The sequence below is a fragment of the Ceratotherium simum genome, chromosome 6 (assembly GCF_057802395.1).
Source record: "Ceratotherium simum simum isolate JZ-2026a chromosome 6, ASM5780239v1, whole genome shotgun sequence".
NCBI classification, from domain to species: domain Eukaryota; kingdom Metazoa; phylum Chordata; class Mammalia; order Perissodactyla; family Rhinocerotidae; genus Ceratotherium; species Ceratotherium simum.
The window spans coordinates 58,800,390-58,818,264 of NC_141905.1; the positions used below are offsets into that span (position 1 = coordinate 58,800,390).

The window sequence follows — 17,875 nt, forward strand, 5'->3', positions numbered from 1 at the left end:
CCTAGGATTAATACCCCATTAATTCTCTGCAAAAATCCCCAGCCCTAATGTCAGTGGCCTTCTGCATTGGCCCATTTCTCTCCTATCTATGAGGCACCTTGACAAGGAGCTGGTTCCTTTTCACGGGAATAATCGGTGCCAGGCTGCATTTCACAGCAGCATCTGTTTGGGTGATGAATGCCCTCTTGACATGTCTTGTTAAACCCCTGCAATCATTCTGACTTTCAATTACGGGCCTAGCACCTCTCCTCTCTCCTCCCGCCTGATACCTTCTCCCACTCCAACTTGTTCGCTCACCTCTGCTTCCATCTCTTTAACACCTTATCAAATCCTCTAGCTTTCCACCACCACCACCTCCTCTTCATCTTATGACTTTGCAGCAATAAGAAAGTTTGCTGCCAGAGTCTATAGCGCCAGGAGGGGTGAGCTGGGTGGGAGGACAGGCAAGGGGAGCTGCCTCCAACTTTAGCTTTGCCCGGGAAGAGAAGAGGGAAAGGCAAGGATGGGGAGCCCACTGGCTACAAGTGTGGGGGGTGTTCAGAATGGGAACTCCCGAGCAGAGGGGGGGCAGCGGGCACTCGTAAGTCACAGAGAATGGACTGGCACATGCCCAGGGGTTTGATGCTAGCTGTCAGCACCAGCTGGAGCTTGCAGGTCCTTTGACCTATGTGTCTAGATCCCCGCTCCCCTCTTCTTCCGGAGGCCAGAGCTCGTCCCTATGCTGCCAAACCTTCTGTTCATTGGCAGGGTGGGGAGAAGTGGCTGAAGGGCAGACTGATTACATCCACAAACTTATCAAGTGTCCATTCTGTCATTCGGCAAAATTTACTGGGTGACCACCGCGTGCTGATCATTGTGTCAAGAATGAATAGAACGGTGCCCAGTCCTTGTTGACATAGACAGATTACTATAATGATGTAGAAGCCTGGGTGAGAGGTACATGCAGGGACAGTGGGAACACAGAGGAGGGACAGACACCAGTCTCTGCCAGGCACCATAGAGGGAGGCAAGAAAGGCTTCACAGATAACATCTGTGCTGAGTGTTGAAGGATAAATAGAAATTCTGCAGATAGAGAAGGGGAAGAGGGCACTTCAAGGAGAGAGAATAGCAGGTGCAAAGGCCCTGAGGCATATGAGGGATGAGCACAGAGGGAGGAAGGGGAGCACAGCTGGGAGCCTGCAGCACTGTTTTGCGTGGATTTTATTCTGCTTCTTATTATAGCGATTTGTTTATTTGTCTGTTTCCCCCTCTAGAATGTTAGTGCCTTGTGTGTATGTATGGGGCGGGGGTGGTTATGGTGGTCTTAGCCCATCCAGGTCAGCATCCCCAGCTCTTAGCACCAGCCTGGCACTTAGCAGGGGCTCAATAAATGGTTATTGGATTGAACTGAATGTTTAAGACAAATGGAGGGCGGGTGGAGAGAGGCAGCTTGGAGGGGAAATTGATGCTGAGAGACTCAAGCAGGACTCAGAGGAACGTGGGCCAATTCCAGTTGCTAGAAAATGGATAATGGTCAGGAGTTCAAGCCCCCACTCCCCCCCAGCAGCAAACATCCCGTGGCCTGAGCCATGGGGGATGTGGAATTGGAGGTGACAAGCAACGTTTCCCTATGTGGTGCAGAGAATAACTTGTCCCGCTCTCCCTGAGGCCTGTGGGGTCATGTGGGAGGGGGCAGGGCAGCCCAGAGTCCTCTGTGGGTGTGGGGGGCTGGGGGACACAGGGCAGTGGCTGCACTCACCAACGCTGGCAGCAGCGTCCACGAAGGTGCCGTCGCCCCGGTTGTGGAAGAGGAAGTTGGGCCCATTCTCGTTGTCACAGAAGATATCCGAGGCGCTGCTGCTGAGGATGGGACCCACGCTGACACCCCGGCCCCCTAGGAGAGGACATGGATCCACAGTAAGTGGCAGAAGCAAAGCCCAGGCCCATGTGGAGGATGGGGGCTGCCTCTGTGAAGCTGCTATGGTGATGCCTCAGAAGAGCCAGGGTGGGTGAATTCCGACCGTCTGGATATATCCCTGAGCCCAGATTTGGGCTCACAGCCCCATCAACCTGTGTGGAGGGTGACCATACTGATGATGAGGCAAGTGAGGAGCAAGATCGAGTCACTTTGTGCCAAAGGAATGATTCCATGACCTAAGGAACACAGAGGCCACCACACAGATCCTTCTCTTCCCCTTGGTGGCTGAATTACAATAATCCTAACCCCAGCTCTACCTACAACATCTGGATCAAGTCACAGATTTCCCTGACAACCCCCAGCCCCACCCTGGGTCACACATATGCTGGTCAAGACATGGAGTGTGTTCCTGTTCTAAGATCCTATAGGAGTAGCTTCCAGCTACAGGTACAAGGATGCTTACTCGACTTTGTCTGACGTAGTAAACAATTGGCAGCAATCTGCATGTCCATCAACAGCGACTGGTTGATGGATTACGGTGCATCCATACGACGGACCATTCTGCAGTGACTAAAAAGACTGGTAGATCCATATGTATTGACTTGGAGGAGTGCCCACGACATATTGTTAAATGAAAAAGCAATTTGCCAAGTAATAGTATTGTGTGATCTAACTTCTATTAAAAAAATAGGAAAATACATGATATTTCTGGACTTGTTTGTGCAAGCTTGTTCCTGAGTTTGGGGAAAAGCGGGACAGGCCACACCTCGAGCTGTTCACAGTGGTTACCTTTATAGGGTAGGAAATGGGGAAGGAAAGAGAGATGGTAGTTGGCCTTTTTCTTGAATGTCTTTGTATTGTTTGGCTTGTTGCAACAAGAATTGGTTCTGTAGTTTGAAAGGAAAAAATCCAATAAAGTGTATATTTTTGAAGACAGAAAGAAATCAAGCCAGCTCTACATTAGGTTTGAAGTCTCCAACATCAAGAAGTCCAATCTTTAGATGTCTTGAACAAACCACCCCCAACCAGTAGGTTTTAAATGAAGCCCCCGAAGCCACACTCCCAAACATTGGAAATACTGTGCAGAACACAGCCTGACCAGGATGAGGACATGGATTCTAGTCCCTGCCTGGCTTTTTATAAGACTGTGTGACTTTGGGCAATTTATCTTACTTGTGTAGCCTCAGTTTCTTCATCTGTAAAATGGGGCTAGCGTGACCTGCCTTTTCTATTTCAGGGTTTTTGAGAGGATCAAGTGAGGTGAGAGATGTGAAGGTCTTTGTGAATCCTACAGCCTCGCTACTCAGAGTCAAGTCCGTGGACCCGAGGTGGGCGCATCACCTGGGAGCTTGTTAGAAACGCAGAATCTCAGGCCCCAACCCAATCAGGACCTGCATTCTAACAGGTCCCCTGGGTGGTTTACGTGGACAGTAAAGTTTGAAAAGTGCTGCTTAAAGGGCTGTTCAGTATGATAAGAATAGTTATCAGAGCACTCAGAAGAACTTGGTTTTTTAAAAATAAATGAGAGCTCAGGCAGACATGAGAGTTGTTGGGCCAGGTCCCCCTGCCTGTCTGCTTCTAGATGAGGGAGAGATTTCCACAAAGTGACTGTACTAATTTGGGATGGAGGTTCTCTTGGTCCCCATGATCCTACTGTCCTCTGAGAGATGCCCCTGGAGGAAATCATGGGGCCATTCTCACCTGTGCAAATGGAGCCTGCCCACCAGGGCTGGCGTTTGGGGCCCGGGGACAGGGTGGGGCAAATGGCACTGCCACTTGAGTTGCTCTCATGGTTGGGCTCCTCGTTAACACATTCTGGGCCCTGTGCCTCCCGAGTCCTCCCAGGTAATCTAATTAGCTTTCAAGGAGAGCCCAAACCTCACGAAAACAGAGTCACTAAATCCACAAAGCTTCTGGGGAGCGTCATCCAAGATGTGGCATGTGCTTTTCATTAGGACGCTTTCAGCTGCCTTCCCTGAAGCCAGCAGGGAGGGATTCTGCGCTACAACCTGGGCGCCACTTCTGCCCATTCAAAGAGCTGCCGTCGAGTGGCTGCTGGCAGCTGCCCTGCCCTGGTCCTGCCAGACTCCAGGCCAGGAGCAGGCTGCCGGGAGAAACTCTCGGCCTCATCCGGGCCCCCAGCCCCCAGAAATTCCAGGCGGGGCTCCGGGATTTGCCGCCATGCAACTCCATCCTTCCTTCCGACTCCGGCATCCTCCCATTTCCTCTCTGCCTCTGGCTCCCAAGCTGTGACACATTCTCTTCATTTTCTACAAAGCAGGTTATTTCCCTCTTGGACAAATTTCTAAATCTTTCTAATTAACTAATTGGGTTGGGTTGAAGCCTTGCACCATTTGTAACCTGTAATTACTAGAAAATTGCCATGGTAACCACACTACTAATTAGTGACAATTTATTGCCATGGCAACCAGACCATAACAGAGATGTTACCCACAACTCTTTCTTGGCAAGTTTGCTGCACAGTTGGAGAGCAGGTGAGTCGACAGTCAGGGAGCCAGCCTCTTGGGCACTGGCCCCAGCAGCCTCAGGATGGAGGGCCAAACTGGGGTCTGAGGCGGGACAGCCAGGTGTCTGTACCCCTCGCTGATGCTGCGGGGGAATCTGCTCTCAGGTCAATCATGTAAGTCCTCTTTAAACCAATAAAATCCATCCATCCTAGGTGTAGCCTGACGCTCCCACTACCTGCCCGGTTCACGATCGAGGCCTCCTATTCAGCAAGTATCTTCTACCCAGACCTTTCCCCTCCTCCCCCAGCTCTTCTCCCTTCTCCATCACACCCACCCTGTCTTCCCCTCCTAAGTGGTAGCACATCCCTTATGGGGCTACCGAGGGGGCAGTTAGGAACATCTTCATTTAGCCTTGGGGGAATGATGTCCCATAGGGAGTTAAACGCCATTTCACATCAATTAATTCTTGTATCCTTGAGGCCAGCACATCCTCCTGGGGACAAGCAGTTCCCCACTTGGGGCTGGAGAGGCAGCCTTGGTAGTGGGAAAGACTGGGGATCAGAAAGTTCAAGCTGTGTGTCCTTGGGCATGTCACTGAACCTTTCTGGGTGTCTGTTTTCCCACCTGTAATGTGAGACTGATAATAATAATAGCTCCTTCTCAGGGCTGTCATAAATATTAAGTGAGTGTTTTTTGGAAGGTACCTTGGAAAATGTCAGGTGCCACATAGTCATTAGCTGGGACTATTTCCCACCTGCTGGGTGAATAATATCCCTTTATTTTCCTAGCACTTTCAAGATTCAAAGGCCTCCTTGTTCTGCTGTTGGGTGTGAATGCTGCTCCCTGCCCTCCCTTCCTGAAGTCTTCTGGCTCTGCCCACCAGGCTGGGTGGGAGCAGTGGAGTTACAGGGGAAACGTGCTCCCCCACGACCCCCTATTCCTCCTGCCACATTCTGGCACACCCTCTGATGATCTGCTCATTGGGTCTGAGTCCCAGGGGGCAGCCTCGCTTACCCTTAAGAACTGTACCCCTAAACCTCTGAACCCCCACACTTGTGCGATGCAGACTCAAGTCCAATTCGGGTGCAGGCGATCCATCTCTCGGATTGCATCTGGGCCAGCCCTTGGAGGTGTGTGTGTGGGGGTGAGGATGAGAAAGAGAGGCTGTGGGGAATGGGGGGGCACGTGCTGCTGAACCACCACAAACAGTGGGCCGGAGGACCCAGGGACGAAGAGAAAGGGGGACTGGCCACGCTAAGGAAAAGCCTCTAGGTTCTTGCCCCGCCTCTGTGCCCTCTCCGGCTGCAGGAACTTGGGAAGTGTGCTCTCCAGGCCCTGCTCTCCCTCCCTGTAAAATGGGTGGGAGAATGAGAAGATCTCCAAGGCTCCTTCCACTCTACTTCTCAGTGCATCCTCCAGGCTGGACCACAGGATAAGCGTGGTTGGGAGTGGATTCCCAGGACCATCTAGAGTCCACACCGTGGAGGCTCTGAGGCGAGGCCCATTGGCCAAGGAATTTGGACCCAGGGGATTATTCTGCTGATTAATTGATAGAAATATGATTCTGGTGGACGCCAAGGCCTGCAGGCTGCCGGGAACATCCAAGATATTGTAAAAGAGAAGCAAAACCACTAGAAAGTGTAGGGGTGGAGGAATGGGCAGTGCGTGTGTGTGCACGGCGCACACACATGTGTGTTGGAGAAGGCGGTGTGAGAAGGGCAGGATGTTAACAGTGTCTCTTATCCCAAACTTCCCGAAAATTCTAACAATAATACTGTGCTGGGGCTGGTGTTGCCGCCCATGAGCCCTCTGTGAGCCGTCTAGATGCTGGGCACGGGTATGGAGGGTATTAGACAAGGACATTCCTTTGCCAATCCTTCCTGCCTGTCCCTGCAGGACATTGAGGGGGAGGTGGCCAGGAGGACAGCCTCCATCATACGCCTGCTGGTGGGATTTCCAAACCTCGGGCACCTGGTGGGCACAGGAGGGAGGCCGCTCCTCTCTGTGCGCCCCTCCAGATGGTGAGGGCGCTGGAAGAAGCTGTTTCAGGAGAGAGGGCAGGTAAAGGAGTGGCAGAGATAGCTCCTCTGGCCACCTGTTGTTCAGTCCTGTGGACGAGGTCTCTCCGCGGTTCGTCTCACCTCCCCATCTTCTAGGTGAGGAAATGAGGCTCAGGGAGGCGCAATCACAGCAGGTAGGCAGTGGATCACAGTTCAGACCCACGTCTGAGTGACCCCAGAGCTGTGCTGTCCCCACAGCACGCTCTCAAACGTCTCTACTAAAGGCCCCGCTCAGCGGAGGAGGGATCTGTACTCTTGGAAAGGCCCAGAGTGACCAGCCACAGGCTGGACACTGCTTTAAAATCGTTTTAGCTGAAGAAAATGCGTACCAAGATTGCATTTGTATTGTATAACATAGCTGTGCTTGTTTTAAAAGAAAAATGATGTCCCTTTCTGTCAATCATCTAACACATCTGACATCCTGTGCATGCTGGTGCTTTGGGTACCCCTGGCAGGCTGTGGCTGCACTCCCTGGGAGTCCTGGGCCCTGGCCGAGGAGGCTGTCACTCTAGCCCTGCCTGTCCCCGCCTGTCAGCTCCGCCTGCGCTCCCACTGCAAGGCTGGTGCCCGCCTGGGAACCTGGGAGGCTCTGTGGCCCCCACTATGCCACCCCTGGTCACCTCTCTGGGGCCAGCTGGTGAGATCTGCCAGGAGGCCTCAGCTGGGCTTCAGGATCTCCATCTCCTCCAGTAATGACTTCCTATAAATCAGATCTGCCCTCTGCTTTGTTCTGCACTGCTCCCAGCCAACAGCAAAACTCCCTACCCAACATCATAAATCCACCTTCATTTTCTTTCCAAATTTCTCTTAAGGCTTCTTTGATCACCACCTTGCAACCCAGACAGATGCTCCCTAAAAGGATGAGGCCAAAAGGCAGGGATCCTGGGGATGGGGTAGAGGCCTGTGGAGGCAGGGTCAAGAGGGAAGAAGGGAAGAGGGATGGTTCCAGTGGAGAGGGGGTGAAGATGCCCACGCTTGTGCCCCGGGCTGGAGGACACACGGGGGGATACACAGAAAATGCCTCCAGGGCAGGGCTGGGCCTGCTTGCTTTGTGCTCCCCTGTGCCTAGCATGGCGCTCCCTACACCCAGGAGATACCCAGCAGAGGGTCCTGGCATCACTGTGTCAGGACCTTAGAGGAGGAGGGTGTTGATATTTGCTGCACTCAGTGGGCATGACCCCTGTGCCACGCCCCATGCCAGGCATGTCCTATATTTACCTCCTTTCATTCTCACAACACCCCCATTTTGCAGATGAGAAAACTGAGGCCCAGAGAGGGTAATAAACTGTCCACTGCTGCCTGGACTGGAGGACGTGGTGGAGGCAGGATCTGCAGCCTGCACTCTGGCTCCAGACCCTGTCCTCTTAGCTGCTCTGCTAGACCGCTAGTTCAAGGTGCTCAGAGAGGCTGAGAGACACGCCCAAGGTCACTGGGTGGCAGAGGCAGTGCAGAGCTCTTGGTCCCCACCTTCCCCCTCCTTGGGTTCCATGCCAGGTCCTCTGCCATGGGGAGAACTAGTTCTCAGGATTCCCATGCAGGGCAGTTCCCGGCGCGTCCAGGCTCCAAGAGGCTGCGGGCAGTGGGGGACATCAGGGCTTGGGATTCTCATGGAACCAGGAACCACGGGGAATGGCCTTCCCTCTGCTCAACTCAGCACCAGCGGCTCTCGCACCACCACCCTCCAGGGGCCCTTGAGTACCCCAGAGAGGGCACGCTGGCCACTAGATGGCACTGTGACCCAGCGGAGCAGCGGCTGCCAGAGGAATCCATAGCCTGGCGAGGAGGCCTCCCCTCCCCCTCCCACAGAGCTGGACAGCCCCGGTGCAGGCAGCGCCATTGCCTGGTCTGCCCACGGGGTTGCCGGGCCTCCCCCTGCTGCCCTGAGCACCCCAGGCCAGGCAGCGGCCTCAGCCTCAAACACCGGGACCGCAATGCAAGTCCTGAGTGCCAGTCCCCGGGGGGGGCTGCGTTCCCGGTGGGTGCGGGCCTTCCTCCTTCACCAGCCCCTCCAGTCTTGCAGGCTGGAGCAGGATTCTCAAGCTGGAGGTCATCAGAAAGGTCAGCTGGTTGTGGCAGTTTAGGCATCAGGGAACAGGGCTTTCCGTGCTAGTTTCTCTACAAACCTCCTGTGCGACCTTGGGCAAGTCCCTTCTCATCTCCGGACCTCGGGTTTGTTCTTTTGCAACATGCGAGGTCCTCCGAGGTCTGTCCAGCAGATGGGTGTTGTGTGGCTTGGCTCCGGACCTACAGCTCCCTGATTGCACATCTGGCCGTGGCTTCTTCCCTCCCAGCCTGCTCAGGGCCCTGCTCCTCACTGCCTGCTCCACCCCCCACAGCTTCCCAGGCCCCCTGGCACCGGCCTGGAGCTGAGCACTGGCCACGTGCCAGAGCCTCAGCAATCAGGCTGGGCTCTGCGTGGTGGCTCTTACATTTGGGGCCCATTCCTGGAGCTCAGGGGGGCTCTCTGGGCTAGTTTTCCAGCCAGATGTCCATGTGTTGCTAACGGAGTGACAACGGGGGCTGCAGGGTAGAGTTGGGGGGCTTGGCAGGCAGGGGAAGGGTGTGCTGAGGCAGGTGGGCAGACAGAATAGTAACTTGGTGGGCCAAATAGGTTCTTGTCAGCCAAATGGCTCTGCAAGTCTGCAAAGCTGCTCTAACGTGTCCTCTGGGCACGCCAGCTGCCCCGGCCTGCCTGCACGCTCCACAGAAGCTGCTGTCCCTTCCTTGAGCTGCTCTGTCCTTCCAGCGCAGCCCAGCACAGTTGGCTGGTGCTCCCATCCCCATCGGTGCTCCTCAGCTGTCTCCTCTTGGTCCCCTCCTTCCCCCTCCTCGGTTCCTGCCAGCCCCTCTGCCAGCCCAGCCAGCGTGAACAACGTCCCCTTCATGCTCAAACCCAGCCGCAACCTTCTGAATTCTTTTATTCTGTGTATAACCCTCTCTCCCAGACCTCGTCTCCCTTCCATCTCATCATTTTCAAGAGCTTCAGCTCTCCACCCTCCTTCTTCTGCAGATCAAGGCACTTAATTGCCAAGCCAGCCCAGTGCACAGAACTGGGAACTATTCAGAAAAATTGACTGTACAAATCTAGCTGGAGCTCCTGTGTGTTTCTTCCTTTTCCCAGGATAACGTGGTTTATTACTGACACGCAGCCTTCCCGCTGCACATTCACGTGTGGAGCTCTCGAGCACTCTGATGGGGCTTGAGCTGTGCAAACTATTTTATTGTCTAGTCATTTGTTCCCACAAACTTTGTCAGACAGGTCAACATTAATCTCCCCCTTTCACCGAGGTGGAGAGCTGGCTAGAGCAAGGCATCATAAACTCAGGGGAGGACTGACAACCCTCTCTGGGCAGGACTTTGAGATTATGGCACCACCCAGGTGTCTAGAAGCAGGGGGACTGCACAAGTGACCCCTCAAGTCCCGCCACCCAGCCCCAGGATTCGGATTCAGGCAGGCTGCCACTTTGGAAGTCTGTAGGGCAAGTTGGGACGGATACATGGGGAAGGTCAACCAACGGGAGAATTTCTACATCCAAAGCACGGGTTGGGTGTGAGTGAGGCCGAAGTTCACGTGAGAAGTTGTGCACAGCTCTGGCTTCTGATTCTTGGCACCCAAAACAGGAACTGGATTGCTCTACCATCAGCAGTCTATTGGCAGATGATCAGACTTTAGTCAGCAGCCAGGCTGGAATTAGAAAAACAGCTCTCCCTAGAAAGATCTCCCTGTCAGAGACTCTGACAATAGGTCCCCCATCCAGAAAGAAGCGGGGGGAGTGTGCCTTCAAAGAAAGTGCTGGAGAGGTTTTGGAACAAGAACACAATTCTTTGAGCTCAGTTATCCGAGACGGGACCCAGCTGAAGCTCAGGGATTTAGCACTCAATTCCTGGCCGCTTACGTGTAAGTAAATAATTGCATCTGCTGTTTGGCAATAAAGAATGCTTTAAATCTTGGCCTTTGCGATTTGTCAGTTTTCTGCTACAGAACCTGTTCACCCATCATTCGGGTTATAGCAGGGAACTGGGCAGGGAATGGTTCCAGGGAGAGGACAATGTTGTGGTGTTCTCAAACTAGGTCTGAGGTCCCCCACTGGGTCCCCCCAAAGCCCACACCTGCCAGATAGTTTGTCAGCCTTGGAGAGGCAGCACTGCAGGAGCCTTCTGTGGGTGGTGGGATGGAATACAGTCTTCATCCTCTCCTCCCCAGGGACACAAACCCACTCTCTCCTGGGGATCTCGGATGAATTAGACTTGGCCTGGCAGGGCCCGGACCCCAGCCCCCAGCCCCTCCAGCTCACAGCCTCTCGTGTCACTCTGCATACCTGTATATTTGCTGACCCCAGCCTCAGCAGCCACATCTCTGAGCGCCAGAATGCCACGGGAGAGGTCACTGGCCTCAGGGTCCATTTCAATGAGGGCATCAGGGCCCACGTTACCGTAGGCATAATTGGCGATGTAGATAGAGTAGCGTCCGGAGCCCTGAGGAGGAAGGGAAGCAGGGTGGGTGAGCGGGCCCGTCTGGGCTCATAACGGTCTTTTCCCCAGAAAGCGGCTCTCCCCCTCTTCCTGCAGGACGGTAGCTCTTTCACGGGGTGAGGTTCTTCTCCGCGGTCTGCTGTGCATGGCCTTGCAGGCTGGCCAGGGCACAACTCCAGAGGTGTTTTCACAGAAGCTACTAAGTGCATGACGCCCCCCGGAGTCCTACAGCAAAGCAGCCCTGCATCTCCTTCTATCCTGTTCCAGAAGAACACATCCTTCCCTCTCCCCCACAACCACCTTTTTATAGACAATTTTCTAATGTGCCTCCCTCCAGCTGAGCTCTCTCCAGCTGCCAGCCAGGGTAGCTGCTCAATAAATATTTGCTGATTGATTGATCTACCAGTTCTCATTATTCTCAGTCTCTCTCTCTCCCATTCAAGCTCACTCCAGCCAAGATGACAAGCAAATTCCTGAGCCATCTCCCTCCGCCCTTCCCACCCTGTACTTCTTCATTCCTCTATTTTGGTAGCACAAGAGACTCAGATATGCACGGGTCCTCCTTCCCTCTTCCATCTGCTTGTTTTCCCCATATTACCAGAAAGAAATATATTGCTTCTGCCTTTATAACACTGTCTCAAATATGTTTTTTCCTTTGCATCCAGGAGAAGCCCAGGGCGCCAGCTCCTTGCTGCTGTAGTCATTCTCTTCTCTAGTCCAAAACGTTGCTGATGAAAGATTCTTTTCTGTCTGTTATTATAATGGTGTTATTTCTTCAATGGATGCCTCCTTTCCCCCAAGAGATCCACACAATTTCCACATCAGTTTTCTAGCTTTCCTCTCACCCTGTTCATCATTTCCCTCCAATTAATCAGACAGTAGATATTTCTTGAGCTCCAACTACACGCAAGGTGCTCTGCTATAAATGTACTTAGGACAAAATCTTGATTCCTAGGTTGCTTATAGACAAGTTTAAAAGCAAGCCATAAACACAAAGCAACCCAAGAGAAGCAGCAGAGTTCCAGGCCATGAATGTGCTCTGTCACCCGCTCTTTACCTGCTTATATTTCTTACCCAGTGGCCCATGAGCAGAACCCCCATCTCATCTAACTGATCACTGACTTTGTACCTTCTTAGGGATCATTTTCTTTGGGGAAGCTGATTAAGAGCCACTGGGTCTGTCTGACTGGTGGGCAAGGCCAGTGAAGGAGCTCAGGGTCTCCTGGAGGATGTGGACACGTCAACAATCAGACAACTATATGCATGATTTAGAGAGAATGTCCAGGATTTCCTGGGTGCAACAAGGGGGGCTCCTAACCCAGAGGAAGGGCACCTAGCCATGGGAAGTTCAGAAAAGGTTTTCTAAGAGGAGTCTCAGCCAGGTGAAGTGGAGGGGAAAGAACCTTCCAGGCAGAGATGAGACAGGGAATGATGCATGCGGGGAAACCACAAGCAGTCCATTCAGTGTTGCTGGAATGTAAAATGCAAGGCAGGGCGTGTTAGGGGACAGAGCTGAGGAAAGGGGCAAAGCTGTTCCCTAAGACTTGTATGCCCCTTCTTTTTTACTTATCTGAGTTTCTAACCTGCTTCCTGGGAATCCCTGGTTTATAAATCCTGTTACTCAAAGTGGTCCCTGGGCCAGCAGCATTGGTGTCATCTGGGAGCATGTTGGAAACATGAGGCTCAGGCCCCACCCCAGACCTGCTGAATCGGAATCTGCATTTTCACAAGGTCCCCACGTGATCCCTTTGCAAAACTGAAGGCTGAGACACACTGCTTTACAATACGGCTTCATGATTAGGCGAGAACTTTGAAAGCTTCTTGCCCATCATGGGAGCCCAGTACATGTGTGTGGAATGATTAGATGAAGAGTGAATGCATGGGGCCACAGGGGCCAGTGCGCCATCGCCATGACTGTTCCCGACCCTGCCAGCTGTTGGCAATCTCATCAACAAATGGCAATTAAGCCCAAATGAACTGAAACGAACTCTGCCGGAAATTAGGATATTTATAAAATTCAGTTATACCTAATTTCTTACTTCAGTGTATTGGGGTGATGAAACTGACCAACACAGATGTGTTAGAGCTGTGGAAGAGTGCAGAGATTCACATGCGAACTTGACTGCAATTAATTCTGGGAGGGTGGGATGACTCCAGGGGAAGGAAGATGTTTCTGCAGCTTGTGGGTCCAGGGCAGTGGGTCTCACCCTTTAGCGTACATCAGAATCACCCGGAGGGCTTGTTAAAACATGGATGCTGTGTCCCATCACCAGAGTTTCTGATTCAGAAGGTCTGCAGTGGGCCCCGAGAATGTGCATTTCTAACAAGTTCCCAGGTGAGGTTGATGCTGTTGGTCTGGGAACCACACTTTCAGAAGCACTCGTCTAGGGATATTATCCTGGGTCCTATTCCAGGCTCTGCTCCTAAGGGGCTCTATGTCCTTGGGCAGGTTCCTCACCCCCTTTGGCTGCATCTCCTCACGTGTTAAATGGGGATCATATTCCCCCTGCTTCCTGGCAGGGTCGTTGAGAAGATGAAGTGAGACAACGCATGTGAAAGGTCTTTGAAAGATAGAAATGCTATATAAACATGAGGCATAATCATTACTGATCAGGGAACGCTTCTTGTAAGAGATCGGCTTTGAGCTGGATCCAGAAAGGTGGGTGAGTGATGAGGCAGCTGAAGATGAAGGGCAGCGGGTGTTCCAGGTTTGGGGCAGAGAATGAATGAGGGCTGCAAGGGGAGAGAGAGAGAAGGGCATGCGTAGGGGTGAGACATTTACCCATGCAGTGGCTCTCAAACTTGAGCCTGCATCAGAGTCTCCTGCAGGGCTGGCTGAAACCCAGATTTCCAGGCCCCACGCCCAGGAGTTCTGATTCGGTAGGTCTGAAGGGTGGAGTGGGGTGGGGCCTGAGAGTTTGCATTTCTAACAATGCTGTTGCTGCTGGAGACCACACTTTGAGAACCACTGACCAGGTAGACTAAAGGTGCCAAATTGGGGCTGTGGGGCCGAGGAAGGAGTAAGATGAATGCTGTAATAGAACCTGTGGTTTGAAATTTATGTCTGATACCGGTTTACCCAGAGGCAGGGTAGCCAAGGGGTAAAAAGCCATCTGATTCCTTTTCAGGCAGTCAGGGCTCAATTCCTGGCTTCGTCTGCCACTTAACTATGTGACCAAAGTCAAGTTGCTTAATTGCTTGAAGCCTTAGCTTCCAGATCTGTAAAATGGGGATAATGATGGCATCTACCTCATAGGCTTATGAGAATTCAGTAGGATGGTGCATGTAAACCACTGGGCACAGGGCTCGGCGTAGTGCTGGGTTAATAAGCATTAGCTATTATTATTATGACTGCTCTTGTGTTTTCCTACATCTTGCTGCATTCTTCTCTTAACTTCCAGACCGGCCTTGACCTCTCCCTACTCCTCGCCTCCACAGGTCTCAGGCCCCAGGGATTGCTGAGGTGGTGGCCAGACACAGAAAGCAACCCCTCTCCTGGTGGCAGACCGACTGTAGGGGTTCTTTCTAGTTCCCCGAGGCTGGGACTGAGCAGGTTGCTAAGTGCCCGCCTGCTGCGCTGCAGGGCCAAAACCTCTTTTTTTTCATTTCACACGGTGCTTTTGTCCTGTGGTTAAACGCGTGGGTGTGCAGATGACCTTGTTAGGACAAAGAGTGCATCTCCTTGTGATCAACCTTCAGACCCTCCCACCAGATCTGAGAAGGTTCCCACCTTAGCCAAGGGTGGGAAGCCTTGGTGCTGAAAGAGTGAGACGGGAAGCCAGGAGGAGGCTGGGAAGAGGCCTCCAGCAGCGGCCAGGCCTGGCACCCCCCCAACCTTCCCCACTCTCGGGGGCCACTCACAGAGCTGCCTTCCCTCTCCCTCCCACCAGGCAGGAGTCCAGGTGGCACGGATTCAGGTCAGGGCTAAATGTGGCTTCGCAGCCCAGCTTGGCTTCTCTTCCCAGCAGCAGCTCGTTAAGAAATAAATATTTATACCTGGCACCTGCCTTCTCCCAAGACCTGGAGGCCCCTGCTGTGAAGATTCACGCTGAATCCCCAATCCCCTGAGAGTGCCATCTCAGGCCTGAAATGAGCCAGCCCCCTTACCCCTGCCCCCAAAATGGGGGCCAGAGACACTCCCGTGGAAGCTGGGCAGCAGCTGGGTCCCTGATTCAGTGATGACCGTTTGTAAAGCCAAGGAGGGGGTGGCAGGGGAGCAGGTGACAGGAGGGATAAATCACCTCCACAGCAAGCCTCCAGCTCCGGCTGGGGCTGCCGAGACGCAGGCCCGGGAGGGGCCCGCCCCACAGGGCAGATGGCTGCAGCTGCTGCTGCCCCTCCCCGCTCGGCCTTCTTCCCCATCCACGTTGGGTTGGCACCTTCATGTAGGGTGGACGAGCAGGGCATGAAGGCACTGATGGAGCTATTGATCAACCAAAGTACTTGCACATTCAGGCAACCCTCCACTCACCCACCAGGAGCCCCTCTGTCGTGCCTTCACTTGTTCCATAAATATTTATGGGATGCGCTATGGCTCAATGCCTGGCACATAGTAGGCACACTTAATAAATATTAGTTGAATGAATGAATGAGCACAGGATTTACACCTAGAAGATTCTGATGCATGTCCTAGCCACATGACTAATCTATTTTGGGTCCTCAGGCAATTCACTGCTCTAAGCTGGGCCTCGGTGCCCTCTGTCCAATGGACACAGTAATGACAGCCCCTGGCTGGCCTCCTCACTGACTGCTGGGAGGGCCACGTGAGAAAGCATATTGTAGCTCATCCTGCAAGCCTTAGTTGTTAGTATTTAGCTCCCACTGTGTACAAGGCACTGAGGGAGCTGCCGAGATGGTGCAGCCCTGGGCTCCTCCCTTGAGAGCCATACTCTGTCCACAGACAACTGCCTGTTGGCTCTCCTCCTGGCCCTTACATGGCTGTGTGCCCCCACTTCTTCCCAGGCCCCCCATGCACCCTTGAACTCACCGTCCTGTCCACGCAGGCCACAGAACGCCCGGCAAAGAGGCTGGCCACGCCGCGGGCCACGTTGACCTCATCGCTCAGGATGTCTTCCCAGTGGTTATTGCGGAACTTGAACAACTTGTCCGTGTACGTGGCCACCCCTGGAGAGAGGAGAAAGAGAGAGCTGGTGGGCGGTGGACCAGGGCGCTCGTATGTCTTGGGGCACCTGCCACAAGGTGGTTGGGCCAGAGGTGGCTGGGTCATCGGCTGCAAGGTGAGCACTCCTTGCAGTTCTCACTCAAGCAGGTGAGACTCCTCTGTTTGGTGGGCATTCAGGTATTTTCAGTTGAGAGAAGAGACTCTGAGTCTTACGAAAATGGCCAGCCCAGGCCATAGGAACTAGGGAAGAAATGTCACTGCTAACGTGTGTCTGAAATGCCCCTCCACAGCTGGATTTCACATTCTGCCCTGTGTTCCTGCAACATCATAAAGGAGATCCTGGGATTGCCAATATTTCAGCACCCAAACTCAACCCTACATTCTCTGCTGGATTGCAGGACCTGATTTGGGTCTAAGTGGTCCTGGCTGGTGGGTGGGTCTCTAAGTCCAGATGGAGGACAGGGCTGGCAGGTGAGCTCTGACAGGTCTGTCACCTCCACTCTCTGGGAACCAGATGGCAGTAGGACAGCACTCAGGGAGCGCTGGGATGCCTATAAGGCAGTGGTTTCCACCTCTTTGGGATACTGACCCCTTTGAGAACTGGATGGAGACTAAGGACCCTTAGTTCAGGGAATCGCACATCTGCACCACACAACATGCCATATGTCACCGCTGGAGGTCTGGGGCCTCCTGAAGCTCACTCATGGCTAAGAAGCTTTGTCCTGGGGAAGTGGGGAAGAACTTTCGGTGGCTGGAGGCTCAACCCTTTAAGGCCGCCAAAGCAGAGCTCTCCCCTCTGCCCGCACCCTTGGTTTATTTCTTGTTCTTATGAGACGCAGAACATTCATATTTAGTTGGGATCATGGGCTATACTCAAGGACTAGCATAGGAAACACAGGAGGGGAGCAGCTGAAGGAGTCAGGGAAGGTGAGTGTGGGGAAGAGTGGACTTGGGGACAGGACCCCTGGACTTGACTCTCCGCTAGCCCAGGGAAGAGCAGTAGGCTTAGACTGAAAGGGGCAGCATGGCACAGTGGTTACGACCTGGGGGTTTGGAGTAAACGGGCCGAGTCCCAGGCTTGGTTCTACCCAGATTCTACTTCTAGCTTCTAGTTTTGACTTTGGGCAAGTTGCTTAGCACCTCTGAACATTGGTTTTCTTATTTGTAAATGGGGACAATGATAATAACCACATTCAAGTTTACTGTGAGGTATACTTGAGATGATGCACATTAAAGGTTTAGCACGGTGCCCCCCCAGAGTGGACGGTATCAGGAATGATTATTCCCATTTCACAGATAAGATACTCCCTAAGGTCGGTGAGGGACATCAGCTCCGTACTGCAGGAGTGTGGTGAGAGCACGAGAATGAACGAATGAGAATGAGTGAGAGTGTCCAGGTGAACGCAAAAACGAGCGAATGAGAGTGCCAGCGCCAGTGTGAGAGTGAATGCGGATGGGAGTGTGAGAATAAGTGAGTGTGAAAGTGAGTGAGTGTGAGCGAACGTGTGTGAGATTGAGTGTGTGAGTGAATATGTGTGAGACTGAGTGTGAGTCAAGGTGAGTATATGAGAGTGTTTGAGTGTGAGCGTGTGTGGGTGAGGGCAGTATATACAGGATCCCTCAGGTGGCTCTGTCCAGGAGAGGACAAAAGGGTTTGCTCTCTGAGCGGCCTCACGCGGGGACGTCCTAAGGCCACAGGGACCCACGGGGCCGTGCATCATCTGTGGGTCTGGAGTTGGCCTCAGGGATGCTCGCCAGACCCCAGGAGCTGGCACGGGAGCAGAACCATCCTGCCTTGCCTGACCCTCCCCGGGGCACTGAGGCCCTGTCCAGGGGAGGGACAGGCCCTTCATC

The 17,875-nt window shown here is 53.2% G+C and overlaps 1 protein-coding gene across 2 annotated transcripts in view; it reads right to left on the bottom strand.

Annotated features, from left to right (window-relative positions):
• The window catches only part of CRTAC1 (cartilage acidic protein 1), a 149,879-nt gene that overhangs the window by 39,114 nt on the left and 92,890 nt on the right, over positions 1–17,875 (bottom strand). For both annotated transcript variants that reach the window (XM_087432397.1, XM_014785633.2), the window contains exons 4-6: positions 15,887–16,023; positions 10,746–10,902; positions 1,740–1,874 (exon numbers count right to left, since the gene is read on the bottom strand). In XM_087432397.1, the coding sequence (XP_087288523.1) occupies positions 1,740–1,874; positions 10,746–10,902; positions 15,887–16,023 (429 nt within the window). The remainder of the gene's footprint in view (positions 1–1,739; positions 1,875–10,745; positions 10,903–15,886; positions 16,024–17,875) is intronic.